Source organism: Acomys minous, assembly GCF_964271855.1.
Source record: "Acomys minous genome assembly, chromosome: 14".
Taxonomy (NCBI): domain Eukaryota; kingdom Metazoa; phylum Chordata; class Mammalia; order Rodentia; family Muridae; genus Acomys; species Acomys minous.
The window spans coordinates 23,172,740-23,193,349 of NC_140496.1; the positions used below are offsets into that span (position 1 = coordinate 23,172,740).

The 20,610-nt window shown below is 44.2% G+C and overlaps 1 protein-coding gene across 1 annotated transcript in view; it reads right to left on the minus strand.

Annotated features, from left to right (window-relative positions):
- LOC311582435 (pyrethroid hydrolase Ces2e-like) overlaps positions 1-20,225 on the minus strand; it is a 66,331-nt gene extending 46,106 nt beyond the window's left edge. The window contains exons 1-10 of the mRNA XM_084755581.1: positions 20,098-20,225; positions 19,073-19,283; positions 17,646-17,772; positions 17,152-17,285; positions 16,812-17,070; positions 15,928-16,026; positions 15,527-15,667; positions 15,328-15,408; positions 14,947-15,094; positions 14,448-14,585 (exon numbers count right to left, since the gene is read on the minus strand). Of these exons, the coding sequence (XP_084611707.1) occupies positions 14,448-14,585; positions 14,947-15,094; positions 15,328-15,408; positions 15,527-15,667; positions 15,928-16,026; positions 16,812-17,070; positions 17,152-17,285; positions 17,646-17,772; positions 19,073-19,283; positions 20,098-20,176 (1,417 nt within the window). The 5' untranslated portion in view covers positions 20,177-20,225. The remainder of the gene's footprint in view (positions 1-14,447; positions 14,586-14,946; positions 15,095-15,327; positions 15,409-15,526; positions 15,668-15,927; positions 16,027-16,811; positions 17,071-17,151; positions 17,286-17,645; positions 17,773-19,072; positions 19,284-20,097) is intronic.
- Between the last annotated feature and the right edge of the window lie 385 nt (positions 20,226-20,610).

Consider the following 20,610-nt stretch of genomic DNA (forward strand, 5'->3'; position numbering starts at 1 on the left):
TGAAACACCACCCTGAAATTCTGGTGCTTTTTAAGTCTACAGCCCCTATTCACACCACTGTTGTCATGTGAGTTTGTAACCTTGACTTTGGTTTCCACTACATCTCTTGATGGCTCTATGGTGGAGTGTAAGGTAATGTTGCAGAAGAACAGCATGACTGGGCAAAGGTGGAGGAGGACCCAGTGCTAATCAAGCTGGCAAGGCCACCTCATCTGTTTTGTTTTTAAAATGTGGAATGCAGTAGCCCTCTGGGCATGGGGTATTGTGGCTGATAACTGCGCCATCTGGAGGGACCACATGATGGATCTTTGCATCAAATGTCAGACCAGCAAGGTCTGTATGCTACTTCCACAGAGTGTACTGTTGCATGCTGAATTTGTAACCTTGCCTTTTATTTCCACTACATCTCTTGATGGCTCAAACAAGGCAGGTGCGCCCATTGGACGACAGAGAGTGGGAATTCCAAAAGTACAGCCACTAGGAAAGACTCTGACGGAAAGATGTATCTGAGGTATCTGTTTACTTCTTTAGTGGCTTCTCATTAATTACAAATCAGATAAAATTATGTTTTTTCCCTCTTTTCCTTTGTGTTTAGAGTTTGATGTTCCCATGGCCATATTGTATTTTGTGTCCAATAGAGTGATTAAGTTCGAGGAAGGAAAAGAAAAGAAAAAGACAATGGATTGTAGGGGGGGAAATCTACTGAATGGATTGCATCAAAATTGATAAAGATCTGACTCAAATAGGAGAGGCTTCTAAATGAAAGACACAATTCAAGGAAGAGATGCAGAAAGACAGTGATGTAGGTGATGCAGAAAGCAGATCCTCCTGCACAGAGACAGCTTAACAAACAACCTGAAAAGGGACAGATAATTCATCAAACTGGCAGACTGGAAAACCCTGATGGACTGTTGTTGAAGGACAGAGGACCAGTGCTACAATTATGCCTGAATGAGTCTTCATAAGGACATTTGAACTATTAGGTTTGTGGGATTGGTAATTGTTTCTACTGTAAAAGTTAAACTGTGTGCAGTTTTTTTTTTTAGCTTAAACAGAATAGGGAAAGTTGTAGAGGAATGTTAATTCAGAACATGGCTGTTCTGGCAAGAGATCACATCAAGAGACCTTCTAGGTCTGTGTGATGTGGTTGGAATACAAACACACCTTTAATCCAGAAGACAAAGGCAAGAAAGTTCTGAGTTCAAGGCTAGCCTGGTATAGAGCAAGTTTCAGGTAAAACAACAACAACAAAACACCTTAGGTCCAGGCATGGTGGTACATGCCTTTAATCCCAAACAATGAAGGTAAAGATAGTTTGTAGTTTGAAAGTGATATTTAATTAAGTGGCAGAAAAGGTGATGAATCAGAGAATGTTTGACAGAGTAGAATATGCCCAACTCTCATGAGTAGAGAGAGGAAAGTGGAGCTACTTAAGGGCAATACAGTGGGATAGGGGAGAGTTTTAAAAGAGAGGTTGAAGGCAGAATTAGCCAGAGAATGGGAAGGAACCAGAACATTAGAGCAGATTGCTGGAGTTAGTTTGAGACCAAGCAGAACAATTCCAGGACTGAGAGGGAAGCCAGATTGAATAAGTCAGCTGGGAGAGGAGTTTGAGGCAGAACAGCTGAGTTGACCCAGCCAGCTATGAATTCAGTAAGAACAAGAAAGGGTGATCTTATTAAGCAGTAATTCTCCGAGGCAGAATACTTTCTAGGCCTAGATTAGATTGTACGGGGGATAGAAGCTTCTGGGACTAGGCCTAGGTTAGCAGACAAAGGCAGGAAGCTTCTAAGACAACAACAGAAAATGCTCCACCACACAACAAGGACATATGCTCCACCATGTTCATAGCAGCCTTGTTCATAACAGCCAGATCCTGGAAACAGCTTAAATGTCCCTCAGTTGAAGAATGGATAAAGAAACTGTGGTACATTTACACTATGGAAATAGCACTCAGCTATTAAAAACAAGGACATCCTGAAATTTTTGGACAAATGGATGGGACTAGAAATGATCATAATGACTGAGTTAACCCAGAAGCAGAAAGACTCAAATGGTATATACTCACTCATAATTGGGCACTAGCTTAAAAGGCATGTCTCATGAAAGTATTCACTTACCAGGAGATTGGGATAGATGTGAGGACATCCTACTGAGACTCTAGGTAAGAGAAATATAGGAGATAGGGAAATAGAAGGACCCAGAGGTTCCTAGAAACCTACAAGAAGAACATTGTGATGGGTGGATCAGGGGAATAGGATGAAAGTGGGAGGGAGGGAGGAACGGGAGGATACAAGTGATGGGATAACAATTGAGTTGTAATCTGAATAAATGAATAAAATTAAAATTAAAAGCAGGCAAATAAAAGTCTCTGTTACAGTGCACACACACACACCCTGCTCTGTTGGCACAGCCTGGACTCTGAAGCTACTCAAAATACCAGCAACAAGCACCCCAAGTCATGGTGGCTTCCTTGTCACAGAAGCAGCATGGGTGAAGGAGTGGAAACAGGAAACTGAGGACTCTGTCTCTGCCCTGGAGATCCCGGTGTATGCCGGGGACCCCACAGATGGAGAAAACACAAACGGAGAATAACACAGACATGCGCATTGATACTGGGACTTAGGCCTGCTAATGCCCCTCCGAGGCTGCTCTGTCTCCATTTGGGGATTTTGTCTGCTGTCTTTTGCTTTTCACTTGTGTCCTTTTCATTGCCATTTTGAATTTCTTGAATGACACATTCACCATTCAAAAGTGTGTGTTTAATCTTCACGAGACTGTGTGTTCTACAGTTTCTTTCTGTGTGGGTTAGGAGCTTCATTGTCTTTTTAAAAACATCCTTTGTGCTCTAATGTGTGACCTGTTTTATGAACAGTCCCAGGGCTGCTGAACAGAATGTGTATTCTGGAGTGTTTGAAAGTTTATGTAGCCAGCTGTTAAGTCCATTTGGTATATTATGTATACTTTTGTGTGGTTTTTCTTAAGTGCCCGCCTCCTATTCACCCCTCTGTCATTCTGTGGCCACGCTAATGGCAAACTCCTACTGAGATCACACTTAGAGACACTTATATTCACCTGAGCAACATTTTCAGGCCCTGCTGTTTCCAACACCAGGTTCCTCTGGGCGCTCAGAGCCTATGATAAAGCTGAGATCCTGGGCCATGAACAGGTGTTTCAGGATCCCAGAGAACCCTGCCAGGATACACAGAGAATACAGGGCAAAGGGTCTACAACAGCTCAGTCTGAATGAGGTGCCCGAGGACTGGCTAAACTTAGCTCCTTCTCTCCAGCCCTCAAGGCTAGTGCACTCATGGCTCAGAACAGCAGGCTTTTCTGTTTAGTGCTTTGTAGTGTTCCCACGGGCACGGTTCATCCAAAGGCTTCACCTGCCTCCTGCAATCGGTAAAGAATTATACAAATTCAGTGTCTCCATTTAATATTCTTTGTGTTCCCAGTCCTCCCAGGGTCTCGGTCTCTCTCTCTCTCTCTCTCTCTCTCTCTCTCTCTCTCTCTCTCTCTCTCTCTCTCTCTCTCTCTCTTCCCCCCCCCCCCCACCAAAGGAATGGCTGTGCTATGGAAGATCTCCCTTGTTCCAAATTATCGAAGTAGTTTCTTTTTGTGACCTGGGCAGCCTGTTGTGTCCTCTTAATCCTAGGCTGTTGTGTAGCATGGTTTGGGGAAGTCCCCATGTGCTCTGTGACCCACTGCACCATAGTTCAGAGGCCCTTCATTGGTGATGATGGAGACCATAGTAAAAATTAGAATGAAGAATAATCTCAAATCTGTATGTATGGGACAGTTGTGAAACCATTTGTATGTAGGAAAGAAAGAGTGAAGAGAGGCACAGAGAGAGAATAGAAGTTCAGAGACACAATCCAGCCAAGAAAGCAAGTGGGCTAACTGCAGATCTTCACTCCTCCCACTGCTCCTCCAAACCCAATGCCCTAGTGTCATCCCCAGCTCTGCAGCAACACCTGCTGCAGCCTCCCTTCTGCAGCTGCACCCATCTCCAGTGGGTCCCACTGATCCTTTCTTCCTAATGTCTCCCTCTCACCCATTGCTTTATCCCAACCCCAAACTTTAGCAGGCACTCTCCCTCCATTCCTCCATGTCCAGTGACCCACTGGCATCCCCAGGTCCATAGGCATTTTAATATCTAGCAAAATAGACTTCAAGCCAAAGCTAATCAGAAGAGATGGGGAAGTACACTACGTACTCATCAAAGGAAAAGTCCATCAGGAGGACATTGATTGCAATTAACACCTATGAACCAAAAGAAAAAAATTACTACAGCTGCAATCATATATTGATCTTCACACACTGATAATGGGGGACATTTCAATTCTTAACATCTATGAACCAAACACAGGGTCACAAAAGTTTGTAAAAGAAACATTACTACAGCTGAAATCACATGTTGATCCTCACACACTGATAGTGGGAGACTTCCATACCCCGTTCTCACCAATAGACAGGTCACCCAGACAAAAACTAAACAGATAAATGTTGGAGCTAAATGATGTTATAAACCAAATGAACCTAAGATATTTATAAAACATTTAATCCAAACACAAAAGAATATATTGTCTTCTCAGCACCTCCTGAAGATTTCTCCCAAATTGACCATACACTTGGGCAAATAGCAAGTCTCAACAAGTACAAAAATAAAAGTGAAACGACTCCATGCATCCTATCTGATCATCGTGGGCTAAAGGTGGCCAACAACAACAGGAACGACAAAAAAAATCCATTGAAACTGAACAATTCTACAGAACGAAAAATGGATCAAGACAGAATTTAGAAAGAAATTACAGACTTTCTATAATTCAATGAAAATTAATATACAGCATACTCAAACTTGTGGGACAAGTTGAAGGTAACTTCATAGCACTAATTGCCTACATAAAAAAATTGGAGAGATCTCACACTAGTAACTTAGCAGCACACCTAAAAGCTCTAGAACCAAAAAGAAATTACATTCTAAAGAAGTAAAAGGCAAGAAGTAATCAAACACAGGGATAAAAATCAATAATACAGAAATAAACAACAAATGCAAAAATATTAAAACAAAGAGATAACTCATTTTTAAAGTTTCATTTTATTTTATTTTATGTATATTTTATTTATTATAATTTATTCGCCTTACATCCAATTGTTATCCCCTCACACTTATCAACCTGTTCCCACCCTCCCTCCCTTTTTTGCCCTTTTCCCCTCCCCTAGACTGCTGGTGGAGAGCCCTCCTACCCCACTGCCTGGCCACAGGCTGTCAGGTCTCATGAGGATAGCCTGCATCCCCTTCCTCTGTGTGCCCGCAAGGCCGTCTTGCCAAGGGCCAGTGACCAAATTGTGAGCACAAGAGTATATGTCAGAGGTTCAGGAGGGGAAAGTTCCCCTTTCCCACCCCGCCACATGGAGAATCAGGTGTCCATTGGCTACATCTGAGAAAGGGGTCATTGTTCTCTGCATGTATTGTCCTTGGTTGATACATCAGTCTGCAAGCCCCCCTGGGTCCAGGTCCTCAGGCCTTGATGGTCAACCATTGGAGCTCCTACTCCCTCCCAGACCTTCCATACCTCCACTCTTCCCTACAACTCTCAGTGCTTTGCTCAGAGTCCAACTTTGAGTCCTAGTATCTGTCCCAGTTCCTCAATGGGTGAAGTCTCTCAGAAGAGATGTATTTTGGGCTAATATCCATTTAAAAGTCCAATGCTCTTCTTCACAGAACTGGAAATGACAATTTCCAGCTTCAAATGGACACACACACACACACACACACACACACACACACACACACACACACACACAAATTAGCTAAAGCAATCCTGAACAATAAAAGAACTTCTGGAGGTATCACACTTCCACATTTCAAGTTATACTACAAAGTAATAATGCTGCTGCTCTTGCTGCTGCTGCTGCTGCTGCTGCTGATGATGATGATGATGATGATTATAACTAGCATTCTATTGGCACAAAAAACAAACATGATCATTGATGTAATTGAATTGAAAACCAATAAATAAATTCATACACCTATGATCACCTGATTTTCTGATGAGGAGGCCAAAGGTACTTACTGGGGGAAGAAGACATCACTTTCAACAAGTGGAGCTGGTCGACTGAATGGCTGCACATAGAAGAATCCAAATAGATCCATATTTCCTATCCTGCACAACTCAACTCCAAACGGATCAAAGCCCTCCACATAAAACCAGATACACTGACTCTGACAGAAAAGAGTATGGGGAATATCCTTGAACTAACCAGCATAGGAAGAGACCTTCTAAACAGAACAAAGTTAGCACGGGAACTGAGATCAACAATTACTAAGTGGAACCTCATGAAACTGAGAAGCTTCCCATGGCAGAGGACACTGTTTTTCCGACAAAGAAGAAGCCGATCGAATGGGATAAAATGTTTACCAGCTACACATCTGGTAAAGAACTAATACACAAAATATATGAAGAACTCAAGAAACTAGATGTCAAGAAAAAAAATAACCCAATTAAAAATGGAGTACAGATCTACACAGAGGAAACTCAAATGGCTGAGAACCACTTAAGAAAGGTTGACTATCCTTATCCATCAGGGAAATGAGAACCAGAACTTCTTTGAGATTTCACCTTACACCTGTCAGAGTGGCTCTAATCAACAAAACAAATGGCAGATCATGGTGTGAAGGGTGTGAAGTCAGAGGCACACTCCTCCATTGCTGGTGGGAGTGCAAACTGGCAATTCCCTTAATAAACTGGTGTGGTGTTCACTAGGGAATATGGGGATCAAGCTACATCAAGATCCAACTATACCTCTCTAGAAACAGCCCAAATGTCGCTCAACAGATGAATGGCTAAAGAAAATGTGGTACATTTACACAATGGAGTATTACTCAGCTGTTAAAAATATGAAACCATTAAATTTATGGACAAATAGATAGAACTAGAAAAAAAGTAATCCAAAGTGAAATATCCCAGATCCAGAAAGTCAGACACAGTACGTATTGTCTTTATGTAGACATGAGCTGACAGTCAATGATAACCAAGCTACAATCTATAGAACCACAGAGGGCAGGAATAGAGCAGGGGCCTAGAGGGAAGAGGGGGGATCTCACTAGGAAAGGGCAATGTAGTAGATAATTATGGATGGATGAGAGGCTGGAATGGGAGGTTCAGTTGATGAAGGAAAGTTGGGGTGTTGGAGATAATATGGGGTAGGACAGCCAAAATTAAGGGGTATTTGAGGGGTAGTATGGGAAGGTAATACAATTAATACTTTCTAAATTATGCACGTATGTGAAGGTGATCTAAATGAAATTGCCAAATAATGGGGAGACAGTATCAACTAGCAATCTTTTGTCACCAAATGAAGCTTCACATAGCAGGATTATGTTACGTATAATTGAGTTTTTCGCTTAAAAAAAAAGAAGCCCCCATTGGAATCCCCAAACAAGCCAGGCTGCTCCTAAGACTATAGTTTACTCTCCACAAACTGACAGACAGCATGGTCCCACTGCTGAACACAACACCTACACAATTCATTGAACGTGGAGAAATCTATCTGGTGCCTACAGAGAGCCTTCAAAACTACATTCTAGTGTCCTTGGTACAGGAAGGTACTCTGAATACTATCAAAAGTGAAACAAACTCAAAACCAGACCACAAACCCTTTGATCTACAGTGGTGTGCTTCTTGGAAATGGAGCTGTGAGAGTGACCAACCAATATCTGATTTGACTTAAGGCTCACTCCACAAGATGGAATACATACTCAACATTGCTTGGTGATCAAGAACCAGGGACTGGCTGGGCATGGTGGCACACGCCTTTAATCCCAGCACCCGAAAGGCAGAGGTAGGCAGATCGCTGTGAGATTGAGGCCAACCTGGTCTACAAAGAGAGTCCAGGACAGCCAAGGCTAGGACAGAGAGACCCTGTCTTGAAAAACAAAACAAAACAAAAGAATATGTGTTTAAAGGGGCTGGAGAGACGGCTCAGGGGTTAAGATCACTAACTGCTCTTCCGAAGGTCCTGAGTTCATTTCCCAGCAACCACATGGTGGTTTGCAGCCATCTATAATGAGATCTGGTGCCCTCTTCTGGCATTCAAGAAGAACACTGTATACATAATGAATAAATAAATATTTTTAAAAAGAAAAAAGAACCAGTTACTGGGTATCCCAGGGTCCTAAGGTACAACCAAATATTCTTGCTCCTCTCCAAAAAGAAAGAAAGAAAGAAGAAAAAGAAGTAGTGATTAGGTGACTCCTAGTAATATTCTCCTACACTCATGGGTAAGTGCCTTGCTCAGTTATCATTAGAGAAATTTTATTCTTCTGTAGATGGGAAGAAATAGAAACACCCACAGCCAGAGACACCCACAACCAGACATTACAAAAAGCGCAAGAGACCTTGCAACACTCAGCCCTAAATGGGATGTCTCCCTCAAATCCCCCCCTTCAGAGATCTGAGAACTCTGCAGAAAAGGGGGCAGAGATACTTTAAGACTAGAGGGGAAATAGGACACCAAGAAAACAAGGCCTTCTAAACCAATGTGAGCAAAGTTCCTGTGAACTTACAGAGAGCGAAGCAGTATGCACAGGTCCAAAGCAGGTTAGTGTTCTTACAGGATTCCTCAGTGTGTTAATGAGTGGGTCTCTAATTATAGTGCCTTCTTTTGAGCTTTTTTCTTTTGCTGATTTGTCCACTACAAGTTTGATGTGACAGTGTTTCCTCTCTCGTATTGTATTTTTTATTATATTTTAATAGTGTCTCTTAGAAGCCTGTTCTGTTCTAATGAGAGACAGAAAGGGTGTGAATCTGAATAGGAGGTGAGTGAGGAAGAACTGGGAGGAGTAGATGAATGGGAAAGAGTAATCAGGGGTTTTTGTGTCAGAAAAAAATCTATTTTCAATAAAAAGAAATATATATATTTAAAGAAGAAGAAAAGGGAGTTTAAAAGTTTAAAATAGCCCCTCCTATTAAAAATCCTGCCTATATGGGAGGGGTTAAAAACATCCAGAGAACCTGTTGCAAATGGACACCATTACTGCATCCCCAGATAATCAGTGTAGGCAAAGACATGGAGTCACTGGCATGTTCATAATTTTGTAACCTCAGATAATGATATAAAGTCAAGATAGGACATTTATTAGCTAGGCCAAAAAGTATATAGTGTCAACAATAAGGTAAAACCTTAAGTCATATACATGAACAATCAGTAGGAATGTGGGTATCATGGGGGACAAAGAGGTTGAAAAAAGTTAGGATGACCAATCCATATAAAGACAGGGTCTTCTCAGGGAGACAGGGAATAGGAACCTCCTCTGCTAGACGTGTCTGAACCTTCTGATGTCCTCACCCTACTTGTAAGACACTCCCTACAGTCAAATATCTTCACAGGTGTGCTGAGATCATGCAAGGGTTGGCCTCACAGGGTAAGCAGAATCTTTAGGAGTAAAAACAAACCTCAGGAGACACAAAGGAACCAGCCCTACTCTTCTGGCCACATGCAGACACACACACACACACACACACACACACACACACACACACACACATATAGAATACACAAACATAAATACATACATATGTATATATACACACAAGCAGAGACACATTTATAAACATACATTTCCACACACATATACATACATACGTCCATAGACACACACATATGGACACATATACATATATACACACACACACACACACACACACACACACACACACACACACACACACACAGAACCTCAGGCTCAAAAAACTACTAGATACCCAAACCTACTTATAAAGATTACACCACCTGCCACCTTGGGACAGAAATAGATATTGATAGATTGTCATAAATATCGATCATAACTGACAATTGATTTACAAACACAATTGGTAGAGATATTTTTCATTGTTCACAACCTTGGTGGCTAGTATAGAGACCTCCATGTGCTATGTTATGAAAGCTTATGCATAATATGCCTGTAGTGAAACCTTGCCTCCAATGGGATGTTAGTAAGGGTTGGATCTTTAGGAGTTGTCACAGGAGACCAGGAGACCTAAAAAAGCCAGTACTGAGAATTGGATCCAGAGACATGCACACTCTAGATAAGATCTCTACCGCTGGGGTGTATTCCCATAACCTTGGAGTTTATTTATTCTTTGGTAATTTCATACATGAACACACTGTGCCCAGATAGTGAACACCATTATTTATCCCATCTGCCCAGTTGAAGACACAAGACTCAATCTCTGGTATAGAGATCTAGCCAAAGATAGCACATGTGCTGGTATCTAGACCTTGAGATTATTGCTGTCCCAAAGTATAAAACACATTTCTATTGTTTATAAGCCATGTGTTATGATACATACATGTTCATACATGTATAGCATATGTACTATTGAGAGGCAGTGCATGTATATAGGATGGATAGCCCTTTATCCTGAGATCATGAACCCCTCCTGCTCCAGTTTTTCCAGGAGCTGAGCCACAGACATCCATCTTGGACTGAACTAGCAGCAGCCTATGCTGACTTTCAGGGCAGCTGGAACTGATGGAGGCAGCAGGTCTGCAGCTCATCAGATGTGTTACAAGTCATTTGTAGACATGAGAAGGCTTGGTGGATGGTAAGAGATGGACATGGAAACCTGACACCCAACCAGCTCTGATGTAGACAATTACCTCAAAGCTTCTAAAGAGGGAAGGCACAGAGAATGGGATCTTTCATATGTCAGGTAAGTCCCCTACCACTGAGCTGTATTTCCAGAACCTTGATGTTTTTCCCACTGGTAATTTCATAAACAAAGATGATTGTCATATGCATGCCTACTCTCACCACTCCAAGACCCCAGAACCCCATGACCACATATTCCTTCCAACCTCATCTTCTTCTTCTTCTTCTTCTTCTTCTTCTTCTTCTTCTTCTTCTTCTTCTTCTTCTTCTTCTTCTCTTCTTCTTCTTCTTCTTCTCTTCTTCTCTTCCTCCTTCTCCTTCCTCTTCTCCCTCTTCCTTCCTGTTCTTCCTACTCTTCCTCTTTTTCTTCCTTTGTCCTCCTTCATTATCCCCTCCTCTCTAATAACCTAAGTCAAATTAGATTTTTATACTTTTTGTACTTTATTTATTTATTTATTTATTTATTTATTTATTTGGTTTTTCAATACAGGATTTCTCTGTGTAACATTGGCTGTTCTGGACTTTTTTGTAGCCCAGGCTGGCCTCAAAATCACAGAGATCCAACTATCTCTGCCTCCCAAGTGCTAGGAATACAGGCTTGTGCAACCATGCCTGGCTTGCTTTTTATTTTTCAGGACCAGGTTTCTCCGTGTGGCCCTAGCTGTCCTGAAACTCTCGGTAGACCAGGCTAACCTCTAACTCAGAGATCTACCTGCTTCTGCCTCCCAAGTGCTGACTGAAGGTGTGGTCTGTCCCCACCTACTGCCCATTTTTTGTACTTTTCATGTGGAGACAGACCACAACTAAATTTTCCAGTCTCACCTAGAGCTTGCTAATAGCTCAAGCATGTCTTAATTTGTGATCTCTGGCCTCAGCTCGCTGAATGTAAGCCTATACCGTCTGATCTTGCTATATATTATTTTTTATGGCGCCTAGGGCTTTGTACATACAGGGCAAGCTCTCTACCACTGCTATAACCATAAACTTATAACTTCTTTGAATGGTTAACATATGTGTCTCATGGCTTAACAATTCTGTTCTAGGTTGTAAGTACAAAAATCGAACACAAGAAACCATGTGTGAGGATTATCCATGCAGCTTACTTAAATCCAAATCTGGGATAGTTGGTCTCATAAGCCTACAATCCAACCTCTCAGGAAGCAAGGCAGTGAGAGCATGAGTTCAGGGCCTCCTGGGCTGCATAGAAACAGTGTACACAAAAAGAAGAGCTAATAAACAAGACCAACCATTGTGCATAAACTGGATAAGTGGATAAAAAATTTCTGTGCACACTTGGATTGGAGCCAAGTCCCAATACAGCAAGATGAAGTAACGGCCATGTTTGCTTTGAAACAGGGTTAAAGGTCATGAATGTTGGCAAAGGGCCTGAGGAAACCCTGTGGGAAGAACAGTGAGTGTGTTAATCTGCTTCAGAGGCACTCGTGTCCCTTGAGAATTTTCTCAGACTTAGTAAACCAGACACCTAAAAAAGATTAATTTATTGGCATTTGAACAATCCACCAAGTCTGAGGGTGTAGTTCACAGGCGGAACATTTGCCCTTATATGCACAAGGCCTAGGACCAGTACCTAGCACCATATAAAAAATCATACTCAAGCTATTTTCTTCTTGCTGTATGCAAGGTATTTTATTTATGTGTAATAATATGAATGTATATGTGAAAAATAATAATAAAAAGGAAGACAAATGAGGCAATTATTAGAAGCCTAAGTCTCCAGAGTCTCTGCTGGCAGTATGGCGTGTGTAAACAGGACTGATAAGTGGAGGCATGCTAGCAGCAGGGACGTCACCCATGCTGTACATACAGAAGGGAAACAACCTCCAAGGTCAGTGTCCTGACAGGAAAGTCTCCCCTGTCCCCAGGTCAAGTCAGCAGGGACTCCATGTTATCCCTGAAATGCCTTTGTTTACAGGTTCCACCAGGGGAGGGCACAAGATGTAATCCTCAGACCTCTAAACAGAGAACTGTTTGTCACTACACAGCAAATCTGTGGGCATCTTGTCCCTGATTTCTCAGTCTGTACAACAGAACATTTGTGACTGTTGTTTGTAAGTTACGGAAGTTATGCTTTTCTGTTTTGGGCTGTGGGTCATGCTATCTTTCCCTGGCTTATGTAATCCTCCTATCTCAGCCTCCAACCATCTGAAGCCACAGAAGCTGTGAGTCCAAATTGTAGCTAATCATCTTTTGAGAAGAGCATTGTGACGATAGTAAGGCTTAGAGAATGCAGATTTCAGCTGGCAATTATAAATATGAAAACACATGAACTTGCAGAGAGAGGATACAGGATTTAATGACGTCATCCTGCATAATCAACAATCCCTGACGCTTGGCATTTGAAGAGGGCCTGGACCCTGGAGAAGAGGAGAGTGAGGATGGGGAGAAGGTAATGGAAGGAAAGAGGGAAGGAAGGATAGAAGGAAGGAAAAAGAATAGCCTAGTTCCAGTGAAGGGTTAAAGAAGATGGAATCATTTCAGGGTTCACACATAAGCATTTACTGAGGAATTTATTGACTCTAATAAAAGTTTTCCCAGAGGGTTTGACATACACATTTTAAAAAGCAAATGCTAAGGTTAGAAATGCTTCAGTGAGTGCTGGAAAAATAGAAAGAATTAAATGGATTTGTAACCTCTGAGTGGCCCCATCTGACCTCAGCCTCACACGACTTTCCTGACATGGGAGACTACATCGCTGTGTGCTTGTCCTGAGCTCCCTTCAGCTCCTGGATCTTCTGGGGCAGAGTCTTGGTCCAGAACTGCAGCCTGCTGGCCTTCAGGGCTCGGCCCACAGCGGGATGGATGTCCAGCTGCAGGTACTGCTCCTCATGGTCCAACATGGGCCAGTTGGGTAGACCCTCACTGTTGGGGTTCCTGTGGATAGGCCACCCAGCAAAGAAAGGCAAGGTCATTCTGGTCCAAAGCCTGATTCCTTCATTGGGTTAAGGCAGTGGAACAATGCAGCCAATGCTTAAAGGGTCTGTTGGGATAGGTGTCTTGGTGTGTGCATACAAGGGTCACTCACTAGTCTCTGCTTCATATGGGGAAAGTTACTTGGCCTGTTTTATGACTTTCTGTAACAACCCAAATATAAAGAACAGTTCCACAGCACTATATCCCACCAGTCAGGTAACTGTGAGATGACCACTATCTGACACCTCCAAACTATCTGCATAAATGTGCTATCAGGTAGAGAGGACTCGATCATGCAATAGGAGATCCACGCATGCTGAGAAGGTGACCACCCAAAAGGAAGCCCTAGATATGGATCCACATGTGTAAGATTGAGAGAGGAGGGGGTGGGGAAGAGGTGTCCTCACCCATGGCTTGCAAAGTTGGCCCAGTACTTCATCATCCTTCTGTTCAGAAGCTTCTCCTCCTCAGTGAAGTTAGCTGAAATCATGAGGAAGACAAAGGTCCAAGTATATGCCACCCCACACACCTGTCAACTCATTTTCACAGTCACCGTCCCATCTGTTGTCTGACCCCAGACTATTGGCTTTGTTGCCTTCCTTATTCATTATCCAGGACTCAATATCCATGCTTCTAATTTAATTCCTGCCCCAATGTGCTGTCAGGTCCTCCATCACAGGCTAGAGTGGAGAGGATCCAGATTCAAAACTGAGTATAGTTTAGGGGCCTATAATATAACACACATTTCATTATGTCCTATTCCAGAACATAGGTTTCCTCAACTGGACCAGGAGCACAGGACTGCCCCAGGGAGTCATCTGGGACCTCATTCAGCTCAAGAAAAACAAGGAAGACTCACGTGTCGTGCCAAAGAATGAAGATCCAAAGACAAAAGGAACCTCATCCCCATGGTCAGCCTTCACCTGGGGTGGCCTATCTGCCTTGAGGAAGCTGGATTGATGTTGGAACTCATAGAAGTAGACAGGAGCATGGACACCTGCAGGTGGGGACAAATAGCGACAGAGTTTCCCCTCACCTGAAGTCTTTCTGCCTCATATTTGGTGACAAGATACCTTGATATATTGTTACCTAGAGTTATAAAAGTTAAATGGGAGAGGCAGCTCCAGGATGGAGCACGAGCTATGGAAATCCATTGGCTAAGCAGTGCCCATGGCCTTCTTAGCTGAGTGGGTTTGTTAAGTCAACAGAGTTGCAGCAATGCATTTTCTCCTCTCTACCTAGATCTCACCATTCAAACCACACATGAGGAGACCTGGATACCACACTGCCCCACAATGCTCAGCCCTGACCCACAGCCCTGAGATGCTCCCCCTAAGTCTTGTCACAGTTGTACTCACGCTGAAAATGTGCTACTTGGAGTGCAGGGATCGCAAACAGGAAGTCTCCCATCATCTCTGTGAACTGCATTTGGAGGGCTTGGGGATCCTCAGTGTCCCCCATGTACTCTTCCATTAGCAGGTCACTACACTCAGGAGGCAGCCGCATCTACACCAAGGAGATCAGGAAGCATGAGATTAGGTGTATTCTAGGTTATGTAGTCATCAACCTTTGGTATTGAGAGAATGGGGCCTGTGATGACGTTGGCTATATGTTAAAAGGATCATTTTCTGAGGATCTCACACTGAATCACACATACATACTGACTTTTATTAATAAGGACACTGTGAGAAGGAGATATGATGGATCCCTCTATTTGGACAGGAGCAGAGGTGCCTCACCATTTCTGCTACTGCAATCTTCATAATAGCCTGCAGGTTCTCTCTGGTTATCTCCTTTATTAACTCAGCAGTGCCCAGGCCCTGGAAGGCAGAAGACCGACTTAGTGGGATCTGATGGACTTGAATTAAAGATGTATTCAGTTCCCACTGCTTATCATATGGGTCTCTAGGCTTCTATAGGTTTGGAACTCAGCCTCACCGTAGGAAGCATCCAACCGTATTCATCATCGTTGACACCAATGATGCTGGGGACAGGGTGAAAATCCACAGAAGCCAACAACTCACTGGGATGTCTGGGTAGGAACACCCCATCCACCACACCAGGGATCCTCTTGAAGACCTGAGGGGCATCGAAATCAATGCTGAAGGTTAATTAAATAAATATCCTGATGTCACCGAGCTACTTCCACAATTTTCTCATTTCTTACTATTTTCAGGGTGATGTGTTCACCCTGGAGGAGAGTCTACACTTAGATTAGCCCATCTTGATGTCCATTTTGCACACAGAACTAAAAGAACACAAAGTCATAAACACGAGGGGTTTGGCTCTGAATCCCACCTCATGTAGACCATGTTCTTCCAGACACAAAACTTTCCCACCTCGTTAATGGTCAGGATCTCTGCTTCACTCTTGCCCCTCAGGCAGCGCACCAGGGCCTCTGAGTCCTTGGCCTCACATCCAGATAGGTTGGCCACCTTCTGTAAAAGGAACAAGCAGGGACAAGAGTTGTCAATTCCAGCTCAATTCTATTGCATCTAACTCCTGCACTACACTGTGTGCTGTGTGGATTGGAGTAAGTATACACCGTTCCCGTTGCCCTATTGCTCAGAGGTGACAGCCAGCAGGCAGTGCGCTTTCTAGCTGTACACCATTTCCTTCTGCATAGGGTAGTTTTGTTTTCTCCACCCATCATTCTGTGTTTCATGCATGAGGGAAGGAATAAGTGTGCCAAGGTTTGTATATGAAGGTCAGAGGGCAAAGTCTCAGTCTTCAGTGCTTGTTCCCTTATTTGACAGGGTATCTTTTGTCTTGTTGCTGCCTACACTAGCTGAGCTAGCTTGTGGTTTTCTTTTGTGGGGGGAAATTCGATTGTCTCTGACTCTCACCTGATCAGAGGAATACCATATTACAGATGCATGTTATTATCTCCAGAACTTTATGGCTTCTTGAGATTTGAACTCATGTCCTCAAGACACACTACAAGTCCCTTTTAAAAACCAGTGAACCAGCCCCAAACCCATGCATAGTTATTTTGGCCAATGATAGAAGGAGCAGCTTCCTGGTCAGATAGGACACTCGCCCAGTAACAAGAACAGTGGATAGATGATGACCTCTGAGTTACTCAGAAATTATTTGGAAGAAGTTATATTCCGAGGTCCCAGTTGCCCCCTCCGCCAAACACACACAGAGAACAGAACACCACAGTACAAGAATATGAAGGCTGAGGCAGCAGACTAGAGCTATGGTGGTTAAAGGAACTTACATTGTAGACAGTCTCAGCGCTGTCAGAGATGAGGTCAGGCAGCACAGCCACCCCACTCTCCATGATGGCTCTGTGGAAGAGTCCTTGGGACATGGGGGACACAACATGTGAAGACACACTTGTGCTACCTGCTGACACGCCAAAAATAGTGACTTGGTCAGGGTTGCCTCCAAAGTGGGCAATGTTCTGCTGGACCCAGCGTAGGGCAGCCACCTGGTCCAGGTAGCCCCAGTTGCCTCTGGCATATTGGTCTCCTGTGCTGAGAAGTAGAAAGGGCAGGGATCACAGGATTGTCTGGGTTCTTCTTAACTACCATTGCCCATCCAAGACCTCGACTCACCTGAAGAAGCCCAGGATACCAAGACGGTACTGAATAGTGACCACCATCACATCTTCCATGGCCGTCAATAAGGATCCATCATTCATGGAAGCTGCGCCTGTCACCAGTGCCCCACCGTGGATCCAGACCATCACCTGGAAAAGTCAAGAGAGATGCCACCAAGCTCCCAGTCAGTCCATACTCTTCTGGTCTGCTTATTAGAATATGGGTGACCTCAGTGTTGAGGTGCTGAGCACCTAATTGGTTCTGCAGGGCCCATGTTGTAGAATGAGACCTGGTTTTATCAATGAACTGGTGACTTTGATTGCTCAGTGTTGTTGTGGTCTGTGTCCCATACCCAGGTTTCAGTGGCATAGTGGCTCCTTTGACTGAAATTAAACAACACCCTCCATCAGAGTCCACCCTGCAGTGGAGCTCAGGTTATTTTTGTCCCTTCTAATCATGTTGAGGAAAAAAAAGTTCTTGCCCCAAGCGGACAATGGCCTGACACTCACAGGAAGGCTGGAGCCCTCATGGGCATGAGCTGGTGCATAGATGTTGAGGTACAGGCAGTCCTCGGACATAAGGATGGGAGGCAGGGTCACTTTCATCCTCTTCAGGCTTTCTGTATTTTGCAGGCACCTGATGAAAACAGCAGACAAATTTTCCTAGAGATGTATGGTGGTCAAAACCAAATGTCAGTCTAATTTTTTTTCTCAGCCACCTTCTTCTCTGTTCCTCATGATATCCTGTAAACACATATTTCCTCTCTAAGTCCCCTCCAACCAAGGCTAAGGCCACAGGCTTCATGAAAGCTGGTGTGGAGCCAGATTTCTAGGGAGGCCTCCAGTCGGGTAGGAATTGGATATTATTCTTTCTGAATTCAGGAGAGAGAGAGAGAGAGAGAGAGAGAGAGAGAGAGAGAGAGAGAGAGAGAGAGAGAGAGAGGGAGAGGGAGGGAGAGAGAGAGAGAGACTTCTAGGTGCCTCATGAAATGATGGGCTGTCTGTGGTGACATTTGCTGAATTGTATAAGAATAGAAAGTGAGCTAGCAGGCCAGCAGACATTTTCCAGTCTCTGCTCCTGGTTATGGATGTGATACGCCCAGCTCCCTAATTCTGTTTCATGTGTTTTCTCCAGATGATGGATGGTAATCTGGAGCCTATAATAGCAGTTTTCTCCTCTAAGTTGCTCTTGTCAGTACTTTATTACAGCAACAGAAAAGAAACTAAGATTGCATGTTCTGGCTATTATGAATAAGGCTGCTATGAACATGGTTGAGCAAATTTTCTTGTTGTGTGCTGGAGCATCTTCTGGGTATATTCCAAGGAGTGGAATAGCTGGGTCTTGAGGAAGCCCTATTCCCATTTTTCTGAGATAGCACCAGATAGATTTCCAAAGTGGTTGTACTAGTTTGCATTCCCACCAGCAATGAAGGAGTGTTCCTCTCTCCCCACATCCTCGCCAGCATGTGCAGGAACAGTCATAGGGGAGGGGAATAAGGGGAAAATGGGAGGGAGGGAAGAATGGGAGGATACAAGGGAAGGGATAACCATTGAGATGTAACAAGAATAAATTAATAAAGGAGAAAAAAAAGACACTAAGATTGCAATCTTGGAGTGTTTGTACTCACACAGGTGCTAGAAAACTCAATGGACAATACTGCCCTGAAGGGAAGTAAGAAGCCTTCCATCCCATAAGATCCTCAGGGAACTTATTTTGCCTATGGTGTCACCAGTCGTAATTCATTACAAATACTTGTTCCTCGTTCATTGGCACTTGGCCCTGTAAGTTGTCACAGTGACTGAGAGCGTGGAGGTCACATGTATCCATGTGGTGAAAAACTGCTGCATATCCGAGATGGAGGAGCATCTCAGCATGGCCCAGAGCTCAGAGCACATTCTGACCCCAGTGCCTGAAACACTCTGGGTCTAGAACTTACATGGCTGGATATGAGGTCACTTCTCTCACACCACTCCATGGCTCAGGGGCCTCAGGAGGTGCAAAGCGCAGTGCTCCCACAGGTGACTTGGCAAAGGGAATTCCCAGGAAGGTCTGGACAACACTGTTGGTGTCCTTCACGTGGAGGAGACGGCCTTGGACCTGGCCTGTGTGTGTGTTCCTGATGGGCCTGGCCTCTGATGAGTCCTGACCTGTGGATGGAGAGACGCCATCAGGGTTAGTTTTCTGTGACCAGCTGCCAGATGATGGTGAGATTCCCATCTCACTGTTCCCAGGGCACAGGAGAAAGGAACCCAGGGCCCCCAGTTCAGCCATGGGGTGTGGGTGTGGGAGCTTCCCTGTTCCTCAGGGCCTGGAACTTATCTTATTACTCTTTTGAGGAGCTTCAGAGCATTTCTCTAGCCAAAGAGATCACACACACTCAGAGCCATTTGGCCACATGAGTGTAGGATTCTTGTCATTCTTACCCGAAGTCAATAGTAGCTACTGTCACAGCCATACACGAGGAGGGGAAATGCCTTCTCGCTTTCCTGTGAATTGTCCACTGCTCTCTCCAGAGCTCCATACACTAAGCTGTCTCCTCAGTATGGAGTGACCATAGGTGTCTCTGGCCCTCTGTGTTCTAGTGGGCTCACAACATGTGTGGGCTTTTGATGGGGAATTGGTAAGCACATCTTTCCTACACTTTCATCTATTGCAGCAGTCCTCAACCTGTGGGGCAGGACCATTGGAAAACACATATTTCTGATGGTCTAAGGAACTGAGACACCACTCATTAGCAAAATGACAGTTAGGAAGTAGCAATAAAATATTTGAGGGTTTCTAAAATCACTGGATATATGTATTTTCCTATGGTCACAAGCCACACTTGTGAACCACTCACCTATTCTTTCCCTTAGCCACCCACCCCGTGCCTCCCTCCCACGAGCTCAGCCTGTGACTGACATGCAGAATTCGACAGCAGTCACCCCAGTCAGTCCCCGTGGCCTGTGTAGGGAGCCTCACCCTGCACATGGAGGAGGAGAAGCAGGAGTCCAAAGAGCACAGCATTCAGCCAGCTGCGCATTTGGTTCAGCGGCATCATCAGCTCCAGGCCTGAGTCTGAGCTGCTGGGACGACCACGTTTCACACACAGAAAGAGCCTGTGAGCCTTGATCAGGCAGGAATTTAAACCAATGGGATGTAGGCGGGAACTTGCTGTGGTGGACCAAGGTTCTCATTGTAGGAGAACTGATAAGTTCAGAAGGGACTGGAGCCAGTGGCCAGGAGGCAGGGCAAAGTCACCTCTGCTGTCGCTGTTCCCTCTTTGGCCTCCTGGAAAGGCACAGCATGGATTCTCAAGCTCTTCTGAAACCAGGAACACTGTCCCCACACCTGGGCAGAGAGCTGTAACAGGAGAAGCCAGAGACTTTCTATGAGTAGGTCACACTCAAGATGTCACAGGAGAGACAGGCAAATGCAGGCACTCTCAATGTGACCTTCACCCTCAAGACTCCCTTGAGCTGTGAAGACTCAGTA